The 20638-nt window shown below is 36.1% G+C and overlaps 10 protein-coding genes across 10 annotated transcripts; 5 read left to right on the top strand and 5 right to left on the bottom strand.

The window, feature by feature from the left end:
- Positions 1-894: 894 nt before the first annotated feature.
- On the top strand, positions 895-2163 carry NCAS0B04610 (uncharacterized protein; the record flags this gene model as incomplete). Its single annotated transcript, XM_003674869.1, has 1 exon — positions 895-2163. One exon carries the CDS (start codon positions 895-897, stop codon positions 2161-2163), a length of 1269 nt encoding a protein of 422 aa, XP_003674917.1.
- A 784-nt stretch (positions 2164-2947) lies between these two features.
- COM2 (Com2p) lies at positions 2948-4591 on the top strand (the record flags this gene model as incomplete). Its single annotated transcript, XM_003674868.1, has 1 exon — positions 2948-4591. The coding sequence occupies one exon, from the start codon at positions 2948-2950 to the stop codon at positions 4589-4591; it is 1644 nt and encodes a 547-aa protein (XP_003674916.1).
- Positions 4592-4806: 215 nt separating this feature from the next.
- On the top strand, positions 4807-6150 carry NCAS0B04590 (uncharacterized protein; the record flags this gene model as incomplete). The annotated part of the gene is made up of 1 exon (XM_003674867.1): positions 4807-6150. The coding sequence occupies one exon, from the start codon at positions 4807-4809 to the stop codon at positions 6148-6150; it is 1344 nt and encodes a 447-aa protein (XP_003674915.1).
- A 222-nt stretch (positions 6151-6372) lies between these two features.
- SAK1 (serine/threonine protein kinase SAK1) lies at positions 6373-9933 on the bottom strand (the record flags this gene model as incomplete). Its single annotated transcript, XM_003674866.1, has 1 exon — positions 6373-9933. One exon carries the CDS (start codon positions 9931-9933, stop codon positions 6373-6375), a length of 3561 nt encoding a protein of 1186 aa, XP_003674914.1.
- A 308-nt stretch (positions 9934-10241) lies between these two features.
- VFA1 (Vfa1p) lies at positions 10242-10871 on the bottom strand (the record flags this gene model as incomplete). Its single annotated transcript, XM_003674865.1, has 1 exon — positions 10242-10871. One exon carries the CDS (start codon positions 10869-10871, stop codon positions 10242-10244), a length of 630 nt encoding a protein of 209 aa, XP_003674913.1.
- Positions 10872-11096: 225 nt separating this feature from the next.
- On the bottom strand, positions 11097-12170 carry LCP5 (small subunit rRNA maturation protein LCP5; the record flags this gene model as incomplete). The annotated part of the gene is made up of 1 exon (XM_003674864.1): positions 11097-12170. The coding sequence occupies one exon, from the start codon at positions 12168-12170 to the stop codon at positions 11097-11099; it is 1074 nt and encodes a 357-aa protein (XP_003674912.1).
- Positions 12171-12426: 256 nt separating this feature from the next.
- NSA2 (rRNA-processing protein NSA2) lies at positions 12427-13212 on the top strand (the record flags this gene model as incomplete). Its single annotated transcript, XM_003674863.1, has 1 exon — positions 12427-13212. The coding sequence occupies one exon, from the start codon at positions 12427-12429 to the stop codon at positions 13210-13212; it is 786 nt and encodes a 261-aa protein (XP_003674911.1).
- A 362-nt stretch (positions 13213-13574) lies between these two features.
- On the bottom strand, positions 13575-16082 carry RSP5 (NEDD4 family E3 ubiquitin-protein ligase; the record flags this gene model as incomplete). Its single annotated transcript, XM_003674862.1, has 1 exon — positions 13575-16082. One exon carries the CDS (start codon positions 16080-16082, stop codon positions 13575-13577), a length of 2508 nt encoding a protein of 835 aa, XP_003674910.1.
- A 799-nt stretch (positions 16083-16881) lies between these two features.
- Positions 16882-18606, top strand: DSE1 (Dse1p; the record flags this gene model as incomplete). The annotated part of the gene is made up of 1 exon (XM_003674861.1): positions 16882-18606. One exon carries the CDS (start codon positions 16882-16884, stop codon positions 18604-18606), a length of 1725 nt encoding a protein of 574 aa, XP_003674909.1.
- Positions 18607-18840: 234 nt separating this feature from the next.
- Positions 18841-20268, bottom strand: YCK3 (casein kinase YCK3; the record flags this gene model as incomplete). The annotated part of the gene is made up of 1 exon (XM_003674860.1): positions 18841-20268. One exon carries the CDS (start codon positions 20266-20268, stop codon positions 18841-18843), a length of 1428 nt encoding a protein of 475 aa, XP_003674908.1.
- Positions 20269-20638: the final 370 nt, after the last annotated feature.

The raw sequence follows: 20638 nt of genomic DNA, 5'->3' as shown, positions 1-20638 counted from the left end.
GCTGAATTATTGATGCACGAATATGTAAGACGAACCTAGAGGTCTCAATTTTTTATGAATATTCTCTATCACCCGATGATCACTTTTTAGGTGGTTGAAGACCTTTTTTTGTTAGACAAGGACGCCTTCTCTTTTACTCCCTCCAGAAAAGAAACCAAGAATACATGAAAATAATGTATAAAAGCAGGGAACACTGGTTTTGACCTACCAATGACAGGCAATAACTCAGGTTATTTGAACTCAATATGTTCAGCGACGATACTACTTCCAATGGTACAAACGAGAAAATAAATAATATGATTGCTTCTTATCTAAGAGCGCAACAAATGGAACTTAAAAATATCTAGTTCGTTTTGCTACTAAGAGGTAAATCTCCCATAAATGACTGGGTGCATGTGTGGATTAGCCCTTATGAGTTAAAATACTGAAATGGGACGATGACTACGACCTTTTTTTGTGATCGTACTGGGGATAATATTCTTGGTGTTTCCTTAGTGACATTACTTCTTTGAAAATATTGTCAATGATTGCATTACTATTTTGGAGCTGTCAAGGATGAATTATTTCCGCCTGAGGCAGTAAAAATTAAGAATAAAAAAAAATAGAATGAGGTGGAAAAAAGATGACATATTCCAGCAGTGCTATTACTACACTAGACCGTATGCTCTTCCTCTTTTACTATTCTTTATCTTTGTTCTATTTGGTTGGCTGAATTTAATTTTTTCTGTCAGTTTCTGTGTCACAATTTCAGGTAAACTATAAAAATCGGCAAAGATAGAGATATCCTTCTTCCATTCATCTTTATTACCTCTCACTTTATATAAAAGGCTTTCTTCTACAACAATTTGGTCAAACAAACTCAAATTGATTTGAATATTATTATACAAATATACAATGGGTTTCAGAATCATATTTAAAAGACACTGTCGTGTACTTAAATTAAAATTGGAGGAAGATGCACAAAAATGTGCCGATTCAATTAAGATGGTAAAGGTAAAGATGTCTGGCTTCCGTCATCCGGCAAACACTATTAACAATGCCAACACCGTTAACGGGATAAATAACAAAAGGGAGAATAACTCAAACGACATCAACATTCAAAAAAATAACGAATATACCTCTAAGATAGCTATCATTGACAACGTCACCAAAAAGATAAAGAATAATTCCAATGATGTCACTGTTGATAACGTAATTGATGAAAGTAACGCGATCACTATTACGGAAACGACCAACAACACATTGAGTAAGAACAATGACTACAAATATCTATTGTCCAGCCACATTGGGAGGTATGAATGGAGCAACATTCATTTCCATGAAATAAACAGCAGAAATCACCTCAATGATGAAGATATTAATGATAGTAATGAAGAAACAAACAACTTCTTTGACAAATTTAATCATCTTTTTGAAAATAATATTTTGAAGAAAGATATAAATGACAGTAACCTCAACAAGGTAAAGAAGAGAAAAAACACCAACCTTGACAATACAAACAATACTGATAGTAGCAGCAAAAATAAGATTAGCGACGCTAACATCCGCAAGCAGAGCTCTGGTGACGATGACACTAAAGACAAAAACGCAGCTAGTAACTTCAATAATTTAATTAACAAGGTATTCTCTAGGACTGACAATATAAAGGAAAACAGTGGTATCAAGATCGAGAACATCAGGCCCCTTGAAAGCATCAAATGGAAGAACCCCTGCAGGCTTTTCCATAAAATGAAGGAAAAGAGCAGTGACAAGAATATAAACCTGGAACAAAAGATAGACAAGAGTGTCAACCATAACGATAATGCCGACAATGACAGCATTCAAAACGAATATCGAACACTCGATCCTATGACATTAATTCAAGGTGATTTGGTAAATGATATTCTTTCTCTCGTCGAAGTACCATCTGCTTCTTCTACCAATTCTCTAATTTATGCATCCCCATTGACAAATATAGAGGAGGATGATAGTGCTGGTGGTTCTACCATACATGAGAAAAACAATAATACTCAGGATTCAGATCCAACGCCCTCAGATTGGGAATGGTACCTTGAGCGAGTTCGAGATCATATCCAAAGTAGGAACGATAAAATTGAGAAGTTTAAGAGAAACTTCAAGAGAATGAAAGAAGTTATCGCAATAAATATATTTTACGATGGGTGAATAAACTAAAAAACAATAAAAAAAATCAAAAAAATCAAAAAACACTAAAAAAAAATCAAAACAAAAAAAGACTTTAAACATATTTAAATTTGATAAATTGCTACTCAAAAATCTGATTTTCTATCTTCTTTTGTAGTTTTTGTATCGTTCAGTTACTTAACTGCTTGATTATCTTGTAGATGCTCTCTTTCGGCGCCAGACAAGACACATAATGTCAGTAATTTGTCTTCTTCAAAAAATATATAAGACACCTATCGGAACATTATTTTGACAAGAGAGTGGGGACTTTGCAGAATCCGATGGACGTCCAATATTTTAACCGTTAGGACCTATAGGTTTCAGCATGTTCTTAACGTTAGTGATTCTATGTATATGGCCAATGCAAATCTTTGATGGTTGTGTGATTACGTATTTTACCTCGAAGAAATGATCCGCGGGTCGGCGTTAAGTGCCGCATTTTCCCGCGGATACTCTGGGGTCCTGTTACCCTACCAAAAAATTGAGGCTTGGATAATAAATAACGCTACATCTACTAAACGTGCGTTCATCGCTGGTCGGTCCATATAAATGCATGGTTCTATGACTCGCTGAGATAGCATCAACCAGTAGGATCCACCCTAGCAAGAAATTATAATAGCACAAACTTTGTCCTTATTCGTTATTGCAAACCAATTCCAAGAAATTCCGAAACTAAAGAGAACGACGATACGGTAATTCACTCACCTATTCCGAAGATAAGTTTAAAGAAATAAATAAATAGATAAAAATAAAATAAATTCAAGAAATGTTAGTGGATACATCTGCTCTGCAGCAGGTCTACTCCAATGATACAATATCGTACACCAATCCAAATTATTTCAATAATTCTGGTAATCTATCAAAGACAGATTTATCAATGAAAAACAGTAGTTCCGCTAGTCTTACGGACCCAGCAACGATAGGTAACAATAATTTTACCCTTCAATTGGTACCCAATAAGCAAATTGCCGATAATATTACTAATAACCTTACTGGTGATACGGTAGTAAATGACTCGAATAATCAATTACAACCAAACAACGTCTTTGAAGATTATTTGAATTTGGACCCCACCATGAATAGTAAACGTCTGTCTATATCGGACTATAATGTTAATATGGATAAGACAAAATATTTTGAATTTGAATTTTTTGACGGCAAGACTAATAAGATTACCAACAACAATGACGATAACAATAACAACAGCAACAACAGTTATATGGAAACTTTGCACAAGAATTTCAATTCAATGGGTATTACAGTGACAGAAACAGCTCCACAGCCTTCAATAATGAACAAAATGTCAATGGTGAGTGAGAAGAGTGATGATTTTACGAATGCAACAAGTATAGTGGATCCATACGCCATTGATATCAGAAAATTAAACTCTAATATTTCAACAAATCATGATATTCTACTAAATGGGAGTAATGAATATATGAACAATAATGATGACCAAGACTCAACTTTCAACATGATGAGCTTTGACGACAGTGACATAGATATGAGTAATGATAACATTGAATTCCCATTGATTGGTGGCGAGTCATTGCAACAATCCGAAGTTCAACCACAACCTCAACAGAAGAAAAGAGTGCGAGATTACTTCAAGTTAAATATCTTTAGTAGCAGTGCCAATATTAACACATCTATTGATGACGTATTCCATCCGCTTTCAAAGGTGTCTTCATCGACGTCCTCAACGACGGCAGTAACGACAACCACAACGACGGGTACACCAATATTTAAGAAGAAATATTTTTGGAATAGGAAATCAAATCCAAGAAAAATAGTTAAATCGGTTAAGGAGGAAGAAGCTGAAATAGATGATGAATTTTCGTTTTTGGAAGATGCAGAGGATATAATAACAGAGGAGACGGAGATTAATCTATTAATTAACCCATCCAAACTGGTAACATCTTTGGGAAGCCCAAACGGTACATCCACGGTTGAATCAATGGTTTCTTCCCCAATCGACACTGCAACGATAACGACTTCCTCTTCAGAATTAATGATATCGAACAATCCATTCGATGTGACCAGTACAACTACTAATTTAACAACTCCAACTTCCTTTCTTCATTTAGATTCTGCTGAAAATATGAAGATTCGGAAAGATTCGACTTCTTCATCTCACCTTCATAATGAGTCATCCACTTCCTCAACGCACGTAATTAGGAAAAAACTTGGTAATATGCCCAAGACAAGAGGTAGGAAACCCTCATTACTACCGGATGCAACAAAACAATTTGCATGTGACTATTGCGAGAGACGATTCAAGAGACAGGAACATTTAAAGAGACATGTCAGGTCTTTACATATTGGTGAAAAACCATACGCTTGCCATATTTGCAACAAGAATTTTAGTAGAAGCGATAACTTAACGCAGCATATCAAGACTCATGGCTAACTTTTAAAGAATTATACATTTTATAGATACATAAACATTTAATCATTTAATCTTAATTTTAATATAACCATTTTCCATTTTCATGATAAGCTCCGCTTTTTCGAAATTTCCACGTAACATTGACAATTTTCTATAGAAAACTCCCTCATTGTAGAGTGCATGTTACTATAGACTGTGAGCAGTCATCAAAAAAGGATCAAACACAACAAATTGTAATGTTTACAGTATCTGACTCATATCAAAGAGAACTAAACAGATTTCTGGACTCTAGTGAAAATCATAATAAATGTGGAGAATGTGGCCTCCCAAATCCAACGTGGTGTTCAACAACGTATAATCTATTCCTATGTACAAGGTGTGCTACTGTACATAAAAAAATATTGAATCATGATCCTGATTTGTCAATTATAAAATCAATAAAGTTAGATTATTGGACTAATGATGAATTGAACAAGTTTATTAATTCAGGTGGTAACGCATATAATAAAAGATTTTGGAATCCAAAGGATATCAAGAACTTTGATGATGCCAATTGGGAAAATTTCCTTAGAGATAAATATATCCTTAAGAAATTTAGGTACGAACAGGAAAGAACTGAGAGAAATCGTATCTCTTCTAGGTTAGGAGGGACAAATAAATTATTAACCGGTAGAATGGCAAAAGATTATGAATTGAGTAAGTATTCAAGGCAGCTTCGAAGTTTGAAGGATATGGGGTTTAATGATGTAGATAATAATGTTGAAGCATTGAACATATGCAATGGTAATATTAATAAGACAATAAATATATTGACTTCCAATGAAAGATCAGCGAGTGCTGAACCATTACCTCCATCATTACCATCAAGGCCTCAAATTTCAACAGAGCCCAAACCAGCTATTTTTGATGGATCCTCTCCCTTTGCTAGTGACGATACATCGTCATCCATTAGACAAAATGGACCCAAACCGGCCGTCTTTGACGGATCTGCAATTTTCCAGCCGCAATGGAATGATCAGCTTTCTACGCCAAATGGATTCACTGGACAAAATCAAAATATGGCACCAAGCAATTACTCTCAACCACCAATACAGTCTACGGGTCAAATCCCAGGGCAATCTAATGGATTTACTACAATGCAGTCATATCCAGACCCAAACCTAACGGGTTCACAACAAACATTTCAACCTCAAGCACAGAACCAACTTCAATACCAGCAACAACCGCTACAAACCTCCGGAGGATATCAAGGACAATTGCAGCAACCCCAACAATTCGATTCTAGCTCTATGAATTCTCAAGCGCAACGGCAGTCAAACATATCGAATATGTTCGTGTCTCAACCTCAATCAATGCCATATAATCCACAACAATTTCAGTATCAACAAAGCCAATTTGATTCTAATGTCCCTTCGCAAACACAACCATCAATAGCGCCATCGGCTGTTAATGCAACTACAATTCCTTATGGTCAACTCCCTCAAGCACAATATTCGCAGTATCAACAGCAGTATCAACAGCAGTACTCACAGCAATATCCACAGCAAAATTCATCGCAGCAGTATCAACAATTTCCATAGCATGAACTTGCTGGTTATTTAGCAAATAGTTGGGTCCCCTTCGAGAAAATTGTAAACATAATCGTAAGTAAAGTGTAATATAAATAATATTTTCTAGATTACTTTACAAAGAACATGTACTGAATGAAAGAATGAAAAATAACCAATATGAAAATGGTTTTTGGGTTGTCTATAAAATTTGTGTATAAATAAATGTTTATAAGCGATTTTACATGGTAACTACTATCCTTTATTTTGAACATTTTCATCAACTGGAACTGAGTGGGACCTCATTCGATTGGAATCATCAACATTTGAATCATGACGAAGTGAGCTTCTCCCGGTTCTTTCCTGGTTTGATGGCTCATCTGTTTTAGAATCTTCAAGTGGAGGTTTGATATAGGGGATTGATCCTCTCCGTGGTCCACCATTCGAAAACGTATCCTTTGTAGATCTTAAGAAGGTCTTCAACAAACTCTTAGAATCAAGCTTTTCTCCCGAATATGTCTGTTCATTTCGTAAAGGGGACGTGTTATGATCCCGATTCATAGACTTGTCCTTTTCAGTTTGCAAAGATAAGGTCGGTTGTGGCGATGTCTGTGGGATGAATAACGTTCCACCGCTTGTTACCGGGTTATACGACTTCTTGAACAAGGTTTCCCCTGTAGAATCCATTATTCCATGCGATGTTGGAGTAATAGTAGAGGTACTATCATTATTAACACAATGAGATGATTCTTGTCTGCGGACATGTCCCTTTTTCCCTAAATTCAAAAATAATTCACCTTCGCTAGTATTGCTACTTTCATCTGCTTCTTCGTGGTCTGATAAATGAACAGGATGAACATCGAGAAATCCATGCCCCTCACTAATCCGCGGAAGATCATGCATGGATATTACACTACCGTTTTCTGAATCAAGTCCAAATTCAAATGGAAGTGATTCTGGTGTACTTGAATTATCAGAATAGTACGAAGAACTTTCGTTGGTATCTGACACAGAACGTGTACGATTACTAGTGTCATCATCTATGTCACTTTCGCTATGACTTGTTTCTTCATCTTGTCCATTGAAATGATTAAAAAAGTTTCCCTTTTTAACCCTGAATGAGCGAGATTGACTTTCCTTTCTATTCGACATAATTTTTTTCGAGTCATGAGATTTTCCTTGGTAAAACTTTGAAGATGGTAGTTTGGTTGGACTAGCTGAGGGATTTTGTGAAGAAGGGGGATGATCATATAACCTCCATCTTGAAGACGAGGGAGTACCCGGAGAAGGTGAATTTAAGGACGTTAAACTACGTCTGCTCTTCGTTTTTGTTGATACATTTTGTCTTGAACTTCTTGTTTGTAAATTTGAGTTCAGATTAGGACTTTTTTGTGCATCTGAAACATTAGAACTCGAAGGCCTGGAAAATGAATGTTGAGATATTGGGAAGCTTGGAGATTTTCGTGAAATATTTCGTTGAGATAGTCTGTCGTTTCTAGTAGAGGGCATACCCGTGTTATAGAAATTCAAGTTAGATGATGATCGATCTATTGAATGCAAGGAATGAATGGAACCATTTTGAATAGATCTATTAGACTGGTCGTTTCTTGGAGATTCAAATTGAGAATAATCAGAGTTGATACCCATTTTGGAGAGAGCAAAATTATCAATGTAGAAACTATCTAGAGATGCAAACGAAGAATTGATTGGCAAATTTACAACTGCATTTGAACCATTTTCGTTCTCAACATTTTGAAGTTCGTTGTGTGATAAGTCGTTGATGCTATTTTTTTTATAGTTTTGGTCGTTAAGGTCATTAAAATTGTTAGATGCATTATTACTTTGGTTGGTGTGATCATTAATATGTTTCATGTAAGTGTAATTGTTGGATGGAGTAAAAGTATCGGTTGTGCTTTCGTTGTTAGGTCCTGTATACTGTTGATCTATACCATTTATGTTATTCATAATTGAGCCCTCACTTACAATTACACTTAGATCACTATTATCTGTCGGGAATTTTCCCATGCCTAGGACAGAGGATGAATTGGAATCTGCCGCTGTATGATTATTTTTTTGCTTTAACGATATGCTTTTCAAAATTGATTCTTTAATCTTTTTTCCTACACCAGAAACAGCATTTTTGAGTTCATGTTGAGTGACTGAAATTTGTTCTAGTGAATCAACTTGATTAGCCTGAAATATTTCCTTTTCTTTTAATTTGGAAGTTATTAGATCTTCATTTAATTCTGCAAAATGGTCAAAATCCCAACATATGAAAGGATGATATTTCAATTCCAAAATTGAGCATCTCTTCGATGGATTCTTTTCCAAAAGCCTCTGTAAAACATTTTTTGCTGCTTCATATTCCTCTATAGAACAAACATTAGAAACTCTATTCGCCTGAAGTTCTTCATATGATGGGAAAGTCAATGGTTCGCCCACAATTTTTTCAAATAATTCCAATTCAAAATCTGATATAAATGGCAACATGCCAAAGAGAAGACAGTAGAATGTAATCCCAAGGGCCCATATATCGATCATAAAAGAAATACACGAACCTTTGAACATCTCATTCTTCCTTAGAGAAAATTTATCGAACGCTTCTTCACCTAGACATATTTCTGGTGCAAAAAATGCTGGAGTACCTGCTGTCTTAGCCAATTCGACCTCATCAATAGACTCATCATCATTATTATTAGTAGTATTCATACTTTCCGTTGATGACCTAGATAAATTTCTTGGAGTACCGCCCAGTACAGACGATGAATTTGCAGTTGAATTTCCTGAACTTCTAGATGCCAATGAAACCCCAAAATCGGAGATTTTCACAGTACCCTCTTCATCTACCAAAAGATTAGCAGGTTTAATGTCTCTGTGAATAATCCCTTGGTAGTGTAAGTATTCTAGTCCCAATATGACACCTCTAATTATTTCCCTCGCCGATTGAAAGCTTAATAATGGAGGGCCTTTCGCTTCTGTTTCGAGGCAATCCTTTGGACACCATTTAATTTCACCTTGAGCACAATATTCTAAAACGAGGTAAATCTTTCTTGATTTTAGATCATCTAATACTTCAATTAGTTTTACAACATGTTTATGATGTAATTTTTTCATGATGGCAATTTCTCTCTTGATTCTGTCATCATTCTGTTGTTTCCTTTTATTGAATTTAAAGAAGTTGGTCAATCGAAGTTTTTCGTGTCTATCAACAATCTTGATAGCTACTAATTGGCTAGTCAATAAATCCTTCGCTAGCTTAACTTTACCATGTTGTCCATGGCCTAGTTCTTTAATAATCTCATAAGTGTTTAGAACTTTCCTTTTAGATATTGGATCATAAGTAAGAGATATTCTATTTGTCTCTTTTACTTTAGTACTAGTTCGTCCTAACTTCTCATCTAAAGTTGCAAACTTATTGTTGAAAGTGTTAAATGGAGCTGTTCGGTTTGAATTATTGTATATTAAAGTAGAGGCTGGTGATGATATATGCTCCTGATGTAATGGGTGATTCAATTGTCTAACCCGTTGCTTTTCCAATAAAATATTCAATGACTCCGCCGATGAGGATGCAATTGATGCTTTATCTACATTATCTGGAACTGACGAAACACGAAGCAAGTGGCTCTTTGTATTATCGTCATCGTACCCTATGGGGTTTTTGAAGCTGTTGCTATGTGTTCCGTTATGAACACTATGTATCGATGCATCTGTGGGAGTTTGTTTTGAAGAACTAGTATCACTCATTGATAAGTCAATTTCCTGCTGTATGGTCAGCGGTATGTCTAATTCTTCCACCTCCTGAGTATTGTCATTCATAGCTGACACTTGTACCCCTAGATGAATGTGATTGTGTGAGGGACAACTTCCTTAATTAATACTCAAAGAGAAAAGAAAGTTCTTGCTGTGTTGCCCTTTTGATTGAAATGTTATTCGAATCCGCACAACAGATTGTAATATAACTAAATTACTGCTGATTGATTTGTTTATCTATCTATTAATAAACTGTATAGTCTGTTATGAAGCTACATTACATGCTAGTCCAAAGTAGACCACTATGGTGAGATGTGCCATTCGCTAACGGTATTGATTTATTTTGCACATCGCGAGCCACGGATGCGCTCACCTTATATACTCCCAGGGTTCACATTGTTACCATTATCCTCATTAGTTGACGTGTTGGGGACCTGGGGAAACGAAAACTTGGTTAACAGCTCATCAGGATCCGTATTTGTGTACGCCTCCTCCTGTTTTCTTCGCTGTTCCTTTAACATCTCCTCTCTTTTCTTGAGCTGAACTCGACTCTCAAACATCTGCGGGCTCAATTGATACATCTTATTCTTCTTCCGTAGAGTTGTGAGCGTATCCAAAGTTGCATTGTATTCTTCTTGTATTTGTGCTTGTGTCCTAACTGCTGGTTCGGGAGTATTAGCAGGGTCAGTATCCTTTGGTTTATCAGCATCCTTATCCATCTTTATAAAGACTTTCGAAACCCAACTGTCCCAAGAGGAACCGCTTGCTCCTGCATTGCTATTTAGTTCATTTTTTAGGCTCTTCATCTTTGTCAACACATTTTCATACTCTTTATCATAGACAGGGGTAGCAAACTGCGGATTATCTTGAAGATGAATGTCACATGTATAAAACCAGTCCGGGCCAGATTTATTATATAGAACCGTTGTCGATGGTTTATGACAAACTAGGCAGGATTTGGTATCTCTCAATGCCACTTTACGACAGGCATATTCGTTGATCATGCTATTAAGATAGGGATTTTCCTAACCGAACTATGTAGATTTAAAAGCTGACTATAACGTTTAACATTTCAAGATTTGAATTTTTCAAATAATAAGCTTAGGCGGCTAACAGCAATCGACAATGACAAATTCTTCGTTCCAGCAAGTTAGTCCTTATAATGTATCAATATATATATATGCTTATATGCCCTTATGATTAATATTGTTAAATAGTAACCGCCGAATTTACAACCTCCTCTTTGCTCTATCCCATGCACTACGTGTCTTTTTGGTACCACGTCTGGAAGTGCTATCTTCCATTTTCCTCTTAGAGTTAAAAATACTGAAATCTTCACCACCAATAATGTTAACTTTAGCCATTCTTTCTCTTTGCTTCTGTTTCCTCTTTTCAACTTTGCTAGTACCCATATTGTTCATTCTAGTGAAGTTGTCCTCTTCGTATCTAGTAACATCACGTTCCTTCTCTGTGGCTCTTAATGATTTGATACCACCCTTACCATGGTTAACAATATTGGCACCAATTGAGGTAGCCCATTCCGGTTGATCAGACTCTTCTTTCAAATATTCATCCATAGCTTGCATCCTTGATATATTACTACGATTTTTATGATCTTTGACGATGAACTTATCTTCGAAATGAGATTGCTGTTGGGGTGGCAATGCAGCATTAATTCTTGGTGGTTTATAAATCCCGCCATTATCTTCTTGTCCATCTTCAACTTCCACTGTAGTTTCGTTAGCCTTCGTTGTTGCGGTCTTCGTTATACCACTAGCATTAGGTCTATATGACAGTTCTTCATCTTCACTGCTACTTTCCTCTTCACCCTCACCCTCACTCTCATCGTTTGAACCATCAGCAGCAGCTGATATAGTCGATCTCTCCAGAGCACGCTTTTCAGCATCATTATATTCCTTTTCTGCTTTTAAGTACGCCCTGTGAAGTTTATCCAACTGATAGGACAATTTCTTTTCCAAAGGTTTAATACCACGTTCTAATACAACACGATTTTCAATACTCTTATCCCTAAACTGATCTAGCGCTTCAGTTCCATCATCATCGGAAGGTATCAATTTTTTCCCAATTATCAATAATAGACTATTAAGATATGATAACATGGTTTCATTTTTCAAAGATAGTAAAGAAACCTTTTCGTTCTTATTAAACTTAATGAATGAACCCAACTTCTCAGCGATAGGTTCAGTCTCATCCTTATAAAGTGAGTCCAATTTACCTAACGAATCAGATGTGCTCTCTAGCGAGGCGTTTATTTCCTTAAGCAGTTCATTTAACTCGGACATCCTAACAGTTTAATTTGCAATGATACTCTAATGCTGAGGGGTCTTTTACTTATCTTCTCTTCTATAATAATATACTATAGTTGTTGAAAATTGTGAAGCTCATCGCTTTAAAATTTTTTTGATCGCGGCAAACGAGCTTGGAAAATTTTTGCGATGAGTTAATATTGAAGATATACATTATCTGGGTACAGTTAACTATCTCGTTATCTCATACACTTTGCAAGGCCGTCGAGATAGAAAGTTAACGAAGTCAAAGATGCCTCAAAACGAATATATCGAACAGCACATTAAGCAGCACGGTCGTAGACTGGATCATGATGAACGTAAGCGTAAGAGAGAAGCCAGAGAGGTTCATAAAGTATCTGCCCAAGCCCAAAAATTGACTGGTTGGAAGGGTAAACAATTTGCTAAGAAACGTTATGCTGAGAAGGTGGCAATGAAGAAGAAGATAAGAGCCCATGAACAATCTAAGGTGAAGACTGGTTCCAAGCCATTGGACGAAAATGGGGATGCTTTACCTACCTATTTATTGGATAGAGAACAAACTAATACTGCTAAGGCAATCTCCTCATCTATCAAACAGAAGAGACTTGAAAAGGCTGATAAGTTTTCAGTACCTTTACCAAAGGTGAGAGGTATTAGTGAAGAAGAAATGTTTAGGGTGGTCAAGACAGGGAAATCTAAATCTAAGGCATGGAAGAGAATGATTACGAAACATACTTTTGTCGGTGAAGGTTTCACGAGAAGGCCCGTAAAGATGGAAAGAATTATCAGACCAAGTGCATTGAGACAGAAGAAAGCCAATGTTACTCATCCAGAATTAGGTGTGACTGTCTTTTTACCAATCTTAAGTGTTAAGAAGAATCCTCAATCTCCAATGTATACACAATTAGGTGTTCTAACGAAAGGTACCATCATCGAAGTTAACGTTTCCGAATTGGGTATGGTTACCGCTGGTGGTAAGGTTGTTTGGGGTAAATATGCTCAAATTACAAATGAACCTGATAGAGATGGTTGTGTTAACGCAGTCCTTTTAGTTTAGACTTCTTAGCTGGAATTAGTCCACATTTTTGGAGATTCTCATTCATTGTATACTATTATTCATCTCATCCACATATATAAACATATATATAAAAACATCTCCAACATATCACTTAAGTAAACTTGTTTCATTTCATTAAATTGTTGAATTCTTTAGTTGTCTATTGACGTAGCAGTTTAATATATAATCATAGGTAAAATAAAAAAGGGTCGCATTATATAAAAAATAATACTGAGAATACTATCATTAATTCCCGAAAAGTAAAGGCAACAAACGATGGAATGGTATAATATTCCTGATCTTTCTTTGTACATGAATAAAACTTTCCTCACCTGAGGGTTTCTAGAATTGAATAAGAAAAATCATTCTTGACCAAACCCGATGGTTTCTTCAACAGCTAAAGTCAATTTTTGCTTTAAGTTATCATAATCTTCGTATACCGGTAAATCAACTCTGTTGAAACAAGTATGTGACTTCGGTAATTGTTGAGCTTCACCTGCCTTTTCAATGGTAAATCTTCTTGGTCCATCTGACCCTTGTAAATCTTTGAAACCATTTACAGGAATACGTGACGTACCTGTAGTGAATTGTAACAGACGAGCTCTTTGTTCATTATCCCATTCACTAATACACTTCCAGAACCATTTAACGACTTCATCAGATTCTTGATAACCACGGTAATCAGTATGCTTCTTCCAATCTTCAACATCAATTTCAGCAATACCACCAATCAATAGTTCCAGTTCACGTTCATCAAACACCGTAACTAAATCTTCCGGTATTAATTCATTGAAACCATCCATAAAAGCTCTAAATTGTTCTTGCACTCTATCAACAATCTTCCATTGAGCAAATAATTCCACATACTCTTTCTTATTTTCATCAGTAACTTCAATATCTCTACCATTTTCCTTCAAATCGACAGTGACAACTTCACCAAATCTTTCATCATCAGCACTAAACGTTAGATCTAATACACCATCTATACTGTTCTCCAACATCCAGTTCAAAGAATTATACACATCAGCATCCACACCTTCCATATCTTGTAATATAACTTTTTTCCTTAGCATCATTTTATAAAGAGCTCCAACGAAGAATGCATCTAAGAATCTTCTATGGAAGACACCTAACCCAACAACTCTTCCAATAAACTTGAAATAGTTCAAATGTTCAGGGTTAATACCACTATTTGGGTTAATTTGAATGGTATAGTTATCATGTGCGGAATATTCAAATAAACAATAAAATGGGTTAAACATTTCATGAGACAAGAGGAAGAAGAATTCTCTGGAGACACCACCATAATCCAAACCTTCTTCACCATCGAATTTAATCATCAGTCTCTTCTTTAAGTCTTCAGGACTTTGTCTCATTATTTCTTGATAAGCATCTTCAAAGATATTCTTTCTACGAACTTTAATATGACATTGACCAGGTAATATTCTTAGGGCAGGTTGAGATCTGAAATAAATAACTTTACGTCTGAAATCACGTTTATATTGTGGGACATTTTGATCTAATGAAGATGGCAATCTTGGATCATCCCATGTTGTAGTCTTGGTATTATGATCTACGAAATATACACGAGCCGTGTTAGTTAATCTCATTTCCCAACCAGATGGTAATGGACCTAATTGAGATACAGGCTGTTGTTGAATTGTAGTATTTGTTGGACCATATGTTCTAATATACTGCTGTCTTCTTGGATCTACCCATGTAGTGGTTCTTGTGTTATGATCTACAAAATAAGCTCTTCCTTCAGGGGTGAAACGTTGTTCCCAACCAGATGGAAGTTCTCCCAATCCAGAGGTAGTAGCACCAGTGGCAGCGAATGCGGCAGCAGCAGTACCATTTATAGCGGGTGTAGTTGAAGAACCACCCACTTGAACAGATACAGCTCCTGAAGTAGAAGATGGTTCAGAGATACTGTTTGAAGAACCATCAGGTAACGTTCTTCCTCTATGTTGTCTTCTTTCCAATTCTGTGTTCGCGTTCATTTGATTCCCACGCTCTTGTTCGGTCTGATCCAAGGTGGGACGCTTCCAAGTAGTCGTTCTTGTGTTGTGGTCTACGTAATAAGTCCTACCGAAATTATCAGTTCTTCTTTCCCAGCCAGGCGGCAAACGACCATATTGATCCTCAAAGGAAGAATATTGTCTGGTGTTTGCAGCTGTGTTAGTGGTGCTAGCTACAGCGTTTGCATTGGTTCCACTTTGTAGAGTGGATTCCACAGCTTGGGCTGTAGGTCTGGGTGTATGAGCTCCCGACGTATTGGTTGTAGAGCTTCCAGTTGTTAAGTTATCTTGACGAGATGCATTTGTCACTGTTGATGGTGTGGTATGACCACTGGTTCTTGTTGTTGATGTGTTACTTGCCGATGCATTATTTGTTGTGTTACTATTGGCGGTAGCGGAGGAGGCTGCTGTTTGAGTCGTGGCAGTTCCAGCACTTGTTGTAGTGGAAGACAAAACAACAATCAATCTACCACTAACGGCGGTACTATCATTTGATCTTTTCAATTCTCTAGTAATTGTTTCTTCCCTGGATCCATTAGAGGAGGTGGTATCTTCATCTAAATGACCAAGCACATCCCCTATACGAACGTTAACGACACCAAGGAACCCTTGATCTTTCTTCTTAAATTTTTTTTGGTCAAACACTTGGATAGTTAATATTGAATTTTCAGTAATGTCATTGAATTTAAATGTTTCATTCCAATATGGATTCAAAGTTTTCTTTGCCGCAGCGGTGGATTTTGTTTGGTAACCATCAATGGTCAAGACAGCGAATGGATCAGGAGATCTAAAGACATCTCTCTTATATAGGGACTCAGCAGCGACCAATTTTACCGATATTGATGAAGGCATTCTTATTTATAGTGTTTTATTTATTTTCTCTGTAGGAAATTGGGGCTTAGAGGATGACTCTTCTATTCAACGGAAATGAATCTCTTGATGCAACTCTTAATCTCTGAGTAGCTTCGAAAACTAAAAGATAAACCACTCGAATTTATAACGGTATACCTTTCTCGGAGAAACTATGGAGCCTTGTCGAAATTATTCGAAGGGATAGATATATGGGATGACGGAAATACTACTACGCTTGCGTCCAGTCTATTCTTTCCTAAACCTTGTTTGATAAAAGCAGCGGAGCCAATATTGGGATGCGTTTGCAATGGTCTAGTGGGTTGCCTGTCAGCTGTCCTTTACGTAATTGTTTGTCAAGTGATAGGGACCGTACGTAGCAATAGCGATCTAATGATTTCCACATTCCACTTTGCTAACAAGTGAACTGGAATTGAATTGTTTGTCGCGCAGTCCGGGCGGGTAACACAAAGTGTGTGTGTCGCTTTTCACGGTGTATTTACGCTGGCCTTTGATGTTTACTTTTGTTGTTTACGGATTTAGACGCCCAGCATAACAACACCATCAACAATAACAAGGACAGCCTCCGTACTAACGAGACGAGTAATGTTTACTAATAATAGACGAGTTGCTGGGTCAGGTTAGCATTTATTGGGTGGGGTAGAGTTTTATTGCGGTCTACTTTTGCTGGTCATGCGGTTCCTCGTTTGCGTTTGCAAGTGTATTTAAGAAGTTGAAGCTTGGGTTAAGGATTAATTCCCTGAATTAGATATCATACCTCAACAACGACAAACATTTTAAGATGTCTGCTACAACTGTAACTAACAACAATAACAATATGGAACATTCAACTTTCTATGAACCACTTAGCCTTTTCCGTCAACCTGCTATCAATTTGAAAAAGACAAGAGTGGCCTCAACTGATGATGGCTCTCAGAGTATTAGAAATTATAAAAGGTCATGGCAAACTAATACTAAAAGACTTGGTTCTCCCACTCTAAGGAAAATTTCAGAAGAATTGGAAGATTTCTATACTACTAAGAGACTTCAATCGAAATACTGGAACGTATCAAATGAAAATAAAACTACAAATTCAAAATCGAAGACTATTCCATCTGGCATTTCAATCGATGGGGATAACCTTGTCATTACTAATATGGATTCAACTGATAATTTGAAATTGTTCAGTATATCGAAAACATTTGATGGAGATGATGATACAGTGAGATTGCATAAATTACAATCGATTTCAGTGCCTGGAAAACCAATAATTTCTTCTGCAATATACCCTCATGGAGATTCCTACGAGCAGCTAATCCTTACAGGACATCAGGATGGGTATGTGAACCTCATATCCACTTCCACTGATAGAAACTCTGAGACAAATGCAAAAATAATTAAAAGGTTCAATCATAGCAAATTTTTGACTAAGTTACCAACCAAAGCTGACCATGATATAAGCACTTTGTTAGAATCCCATTCGTCTAATCCAGTGAAAAAAGTGCTTCCTTGGAGTAATGATAAGGGGTTTACATCATTAATCAATAATTCGTTATTCATTTATGATTTAGAAAAATCAACGTCACCTCAATTCCTTCAAAGTTTCCCCGGCGTGGAATCATTTGCAACTAATCATCTCACTTCATACATCATTGCATTATGTGGCTCTAATTTCGATAACTCTGGTATATCCCTACTAGATCTTCGTTCACCATCTTCAACTACCACAACTAATAACTTATACACTCCAAAACTGCCCAATAGGCTTCAACACAATCGACCAATAAAATCATTAGCTTGTGAATGGATTGATGAATTCACTATTGCACAATGTTTTAATGATACCGTAAAGATATGGGATATCAGGAATAATGATGAACCAATTTGTGATATCTTACCACAGCGTGGTATAGTAGAATCCATAGTTTACGACGAAAGTAAGAAAATACTATATTCCTGTGATGATTTCAATAATTTAATCTCTTGGGATTTGACTCATTCTAATAAAGTGGATAAACTTACATTGGCACAAGGCTGGGATTCTATTCAAAAAGACATGGATAGCGTTAGCCAATGCGGTAATTTCCTTTTCAATTCAAATAACGTAAAAAGTAATGGTCCAATTTTAATGGAAAATTCTTCAACTTTGAATGGTTTAATCACCTTAAGCTTAGAAGAATTGGGTATCCATGAAATATGTGAAGTTAAACATCCAATTACTAATGATCTGGCCCAGTATGAAATAACACACGAGAAAGAAGATGCAACAGAGGATGTTTCTTTGGATTCATCATCAACGATAGTTGGTACCCTTGATCATGATTACGTGGATAGTGGGGCAGAAACTAATCAAATGTCTTTATTCTCCACATCAATTCCATCTGATCTGGATGATTCTTCTTCAATAGAAATAGCGCATGAAACAAGCAGTTCAGGACAGGTGAAACCCATAATACCCAATAAAATAAATGACATTACCGGAATATATTCTTTAAATAAGTTGAGCGGTTCAACAATTCAGTTATAAATAACAGTTTATAATATATAATCATAAATCTTTTTAACGATAATCTAATAAATATGGACTATGTAATAGATGCATGTCATCAGACTACAGACTAGTTCATAAATGCAGTTCTTAAGAATTATTTACCATTATAAAAAATATGCAAATGACCGAATAGGTTATTAATATAATAAATATGTGACAAAATGGGTTCCAAAGAGACCACACGTCCCTTCATTAATAAATTACTTCCTCTTAACAACAGTTAAGACAGCAGAATAGTTTTGACCATCTTCTTCTGTTATTATCGTCTTGAGAACTACGGATGGAACCGGAGTTAGTGTCGTGGAAATTTGTTCGATGATCATTATTATTATTATAATTTTTTGACTTCTTATCATTGTTTGTCGTTATTCGTTGACCTATTGAATTATAGGTATTATTCTTATTAGATGATACACGAGGATTAAGAATAGGTTGTCTAATGGATTGATATTGATTCGAATTAGAACTATCTCGTATGTTATTGTGTTGTTGCATATTTTGATTCTTGGAAAATTGTGCGATGTTCATATTTCTATGGACATTATTATCCATCACCTTAGGAGCTCTTATATTCGTATTTGTTTGATCGTATGTCTTTGTTTGGTTCCTTGGATTAGGGTTACCATATCCATGCAAATTAGTTCTCTTATTAATCTTAATATCCCAACCTTTACCGTCATTTAAATCCATCCAATCATAGTGTCCATCATCGACTAAATTCAGTTCATTCAACGTATCATCCATTAGAGAAACTAAATAATCATAATCAGGATCCTGTTCAAATTTCAAAGAACGGGCGTATTTTAAATATGTTGCAAATTGTTTTGGGATGTGATTATTCATTAAAAGATCATCAGGGTTTAATTTTTGTTTAGTTAATCCGATCTTTTCGTATTTTAATTTATTGTTGGCAGCTTTTAGACCTTGCCATGGTAATGAGCCTCTTAGGAAATAGAAAAAGACATGACCCAGAGATTCTAAATCATCTCTTCTGGATTGTTCTCGACCGAAATGGGTATTTATTGACATGTATCTAGCGGTCCCACTTAATGATTTTCTTTCTCTATATGGAATATGCTGCTTACTTCTTGGATCCCTGAATTGCTTGGCCATTCCAAAATCCACCAAGTATATCAGATTAGGGTCCGCATGAGCGTTGGAATTAATACATTTTTCATTCGAACCAATCCTCTGATATTGAGAAATTAAAAAATTATCAGGCTTAATGTCTCTGTAAATTAAGTCATGATTATGGATATCCTTGATCCTTCTAATCATTTGCTTTGCAATCATACAAGTAGTCTTGATGGAAAAGCGTCTCCCACACCATTCAAAGAGGTCTTCTAAAGACGGACCTAGAAGATCAATAATCAGAATGTTATGCATACCCTCCTGGCCAAAATAATACACATGAGGGATCCCTGTACAATTATTCAATATCTTATAACTTCTAAACTCGTCCCTTAGTTGGGGAGCGTCTGAATGACGAGGTTCAAATTTAATGGCAACTGGTTCATTGGACGCATCTTTCAATAAATTTTCACCTTCGAAGATAACTCCAAAGGAACCCTCGCCAATCTTGGGACCTACGGCGTAGTGAATACCTACAATATGTTTCTGCTGTTGTTGTTGCGACATATCAGGAGCAAAACGTAGGACTGATATATGCGTAGTATATTCTCGTAACCGGCGGGAATATAACGTTTGTGATAGCTATAATTCAATTAAAATACAATTTCAGATTTTAAGCTGATAGTAAAGTTGTTGAAGGGTCCAACAATTGTCCATTCATTGTTCATTATCGAAGTTTGACAGTTCCAGTTTTGCTTTGTTTTCATTTTTTTGAGTGACCGGGTGACATTTATTGATACGTAACTGAAGTGAATGAACAAACAATAAATCTTTACTACGGGCTTAAACATTTTAGTTCACGATGTGTACTAAAACTAACTTAGACTATACGTGTTGCTTTAACCACATATTCTAGCCATATTTGCCTGCTAAATTT

Source organism: Naumovozyma castellii, chromosome 2 (genome assembly GCF_000237345.1).
Source record: "Naumovozyma castellii chromosome 2, complete genome".
NCBI classification, from domain to species: Eukaryota; Fungi; Ascomycota; class Saccharomycetes; order Saccharomycetales; family Saccharomycetaceae; genus Naumovozyma; species Naumovozyma castellii.
The sequence above is the reverse complement of the archived record's forward strand: the minus strand, read 5'-3'. Positions and strand labels throughout refer to the sequence as shown.